The 3,246-nt window shown below is 46.8% G+C and overlaps 1 protein-coding gene across 1 annotated transcript; it reads left to right on the forward strand.

Annotated features, from left to right (window-relative positions):
- The first annotated feature begins 1,149 nt into the window (after window positions 1–1,149).
- On the forward strand, window positions 1,150–2,760 carry LOC127335768 (F-box protein At5g49610-like). The gene has a single exon (XM_051362498.1). The coding sequence runs from the start codon at window positions 1,240–1,242 to the stop codon at window positions 2,497–2,499; it is 1,260 nt and encodes a 419-aa protein (XP_051218458.1). The 5' UTR covers window positions 1,150–1,239; the 3' UTR covers window positions 2,500–2,760.
- Window positions 2,761–3,246: the final 486 nt, after the last annotated feature.

The following is a 3,246-nucleotide window of genomic DNA, read 5'->3' on the forward strand; positions in this document are numbered from 1 at the left end:
ACCATAGGTAAGCGAATACATCAAGAAAGTACCAATGCTAACCCTAAAGTATCTACGATAACGGTGTTGCTCGCCATCAACAAGGCTTCAGCACGAGCAACACATAAACAACGAATAAACAAGATACTGCCTAGATCGCAACCGGAAGAAACCCTCGAAACAAGGGGTGGCGATGCGCCTAGATTGGTTTGTTGCGAACGTGATCGTCCTCCTTTCTCAATAACCCTAGATACATATTTATAGTCCGTAGACTCTCTAACTTGAGAATAATCCCAACCGTATACGAGCTAAACTCTATCTTTTAACTCTAACCGACACGGGCAATCTAGCCCAAACTCTTGCACGAGGCCGATTCATGAATATTTCCCGTGTATATTCTCCAAGCCCATCTCAATCACAGCCCACCTCCTGACTTAGTTAAAATCTGGTGATAACAGTTCGGTCATGACCGAAAATTCTGTTTTTGTATTTCGGTCCATTTTAAATTCGGTCAGAAAAAAATGAAGACCGAAATATACTTGTTACTTTTACTACCCGACAAATTCGGGTACTTAATAATTCGGGTTCGGATTCAGTCATGACCGAATAGTGTGGCAGACGTTATCAATGCAAAACTTAGACATTATTTAGTAAAAGGTTGGCAACATTTTAGATGTATTTTGGATGTTTTTTCATTGCATATATTATTATCAATTGACACGAATAAATGTTCAACAATCTAAACAAAAATGTAACAATGCTAGAGAAGCTTATGAACATTCAACAATATCACATCTCACGCATATCACAAAATCTAAATATTGGGACAGTCGTACGTAAAATTCTGTCAGTTCGGTCTATTCGGTTACTTAGAACAAAATGACCGAATTTACCAAACTTAATTCGGTCTATAAAATTTTCTACCCAATATTTTATCGGTTATTTCGGTCTCGGTCTTTTCGGGTTCGGTCTCGGTCTTTTCGGTTTCGATCTTCGGTCATCGGTTTTTTTTGCTCACCGTGACATCCCGTGGTCACCGCGTTGGAGATGACCGTAGAACGTTCCGTGCCTTGCCTGTCATATCTGGCCCGTGCGGCCCACCTGGCCCGATCGACGCAAGTATTACCGATTCCCCCATTCCAGCTTCCAAAAAAAAAAAAAAAACCATTCCACATTCCCCATCGGTCCAACCGAGAAACGCCGCCGCCGTCGTGTGCCCGTGAGCAATCGACGCCTACGCCGCCGCCTCTAAGAAGCGCCATGGAGGAGAAGAGCTCTGGGAAGAAGAAGAAGACGCGGACGAGCAACCCTCCGGCGGAGGCGTCCATGCCGGCGGCGGCGGCGGTCGCTAGCCACCTCACGGACGACATCATCGTCGAGATCCTCTCCCGCCTTCCCGCCAAGTCCGTCCACCGCTTCAAGTGCGTCTCCCCGTCCTGGCGCGACCTCATCGCGGACCCCGCCCACCGCAAGAAGCTCCCACACACCCTCCTCGGCTTCTTCTACAACACCTACGGCTACTCCAGGGTAGACCCCCGATCCCGCAGATTTCACTTCGCCAACGTCTCCGTCGGCGCAGCCCCGTCGGTCGACGTCGACCCGTCCCTCCCTTTCCTGCCGCAAGACAAGTACCTGTACGTCGCCCAGCTAGACACCTGCAATGGCCTACTCCTCTGCCTCGGCTGCATCGCCCCCTCTTCTTCTGTTCTGGCGCCCGAATATGTGGTCGAATCCCATTACATCGTGTGCAACCCGGCCACCAAGAGGTGGGTTCACCTGCCCCCTCTACCCGAGGTGCCACCCGGCGCTGTATTCGCTCGTTTGGCTTTTGATCCAGCAGTCTCGTCCCACTTCTACGTTCTTCAGTTTGACGAGACCGAACAGGAGGAATCCACGGCGGGAGTGACTATATACTCATCGCAAACTGGAGCCTGGAAGCATAGAAAAAGCAGTTTTGCAGCCTGCTCTGGCGTTACAAGCGTCTTCTTTCATGGCATGCTGCACCTGCTTGCTTGGCTGCACCCCTTGAAAACCGCCCTCCATGTTGTGCTGGTAGCGGTGGACATGGAGGGGCGGGTGCGGGACACTATCCCTCTGCCGTCGGGTGGTATGAGTTTCTATACAATTGGATTGTCACAGGGGTGTTTGCACTTTGCTACCACACCCTTAACCTGTGTCGAGAGGAACAAGAAAGGGAAGAAGCATGATGATACATCCCTACCTTGCAAGACAGCACAAGTCTGGTACATGAAGGATTATAACACCAGAGAATGGGTCTTGAAGCATAGTTTCAGCAAGGATGAGCTGCGGACCGAAACTGGGGTGGAGTACAAGGTGGCTGCTATTCATCCACACTGCGACACCATTTTCTTGGATTCGCGTGACGCTGATACATTGGCATCATACGATACCCGACAGCGGAAACTCCGTCATATCCTTTATCTTGAGAAAAACAAGTTAGCTCTATTTGTACCCTATGTTCCACTGTTCTCAGATTCATTTGCAGGCACAGACGGGTAGTAGTGTTGCGTACGACCCAAGCTCCAAGAGTTGGATCTTCTTTATAGGCTGAACTACTACATGTCTACTGATGTCTGAGTCTGCTCAAATCATCATGGAATTCCATTTACTGGTGCTTGCGCTCTCTCTGGCTTGATTTTCTTTTCAGAGCAATGCCTGGTAACCTTAAAGATTAAGCATACTAGTAGTATTGTAATTGTCCAAAGAACATGGTATTCTTCTTGTTTGCCTAGCTATTATCCTGGATACCAATTAATTTCATGTGGCTAAATTGTTCTAAAATCCGGTTTTCTTGACCTCTTTTTTCCGAGATTGGTTTTATTTGTCGTAATATTTGTGGATTATGTGTCCTAAATCCTAATATTACTGAGTTCAGTTCACTAAGTTTTTTAGTGTACTGAATGTGTCGATCAAACTGTTGCAATGTCTATTTGATGCTACTCCTCAGGATTTCGGTGAGGTACTGCCACTGAGTAAGTTCGTTTTATCTATTTTTTCTATGGCTACCTGTTAATCCAAGAGACTGCAAATTGCATCAAGGACTTGAAAGAAAACACCAGCTTCCCTGAGAAATCTTTTTAGTGGGTGACAAAACAAGACATGGCTATTTCTACCCAGTATTCCCCTGTTCCGGGAGTCATTAGCAGGTATAGATGGGCCGTACTGTTTAATTCAGATCATGTTTGTGTATCCTCCAAGAATCTGCTCTTTCTAGACGGAATTATTTATCTGCTGATTTCTAAATCA

This window comes from Lolium perenne, chromosome 2 (genome assembly GCF_019359855.2).
Source record: "Lolium perenne isolate Kyuss_39 chromosome 2, Kyuss_2.0, whole genome shotgun sequence".
In the NCBI taxonomy this organism is placed as follows: Eukaryota; Viridiplantae; Streptophyta; class Magnoliopsida; order Poales; family Poaceae; genus Lolium; species Lolium perenne.

Excerpts from the sequence above, each read along its gene's own strand:
- LOC127335768 (XM_051362498.1), top strand. The coding sequence starts at position 1,240 with ATGGAGGAGAAGAGCTCTGGGAAGAAGAAGAAGACGCGGACGAGCAAC.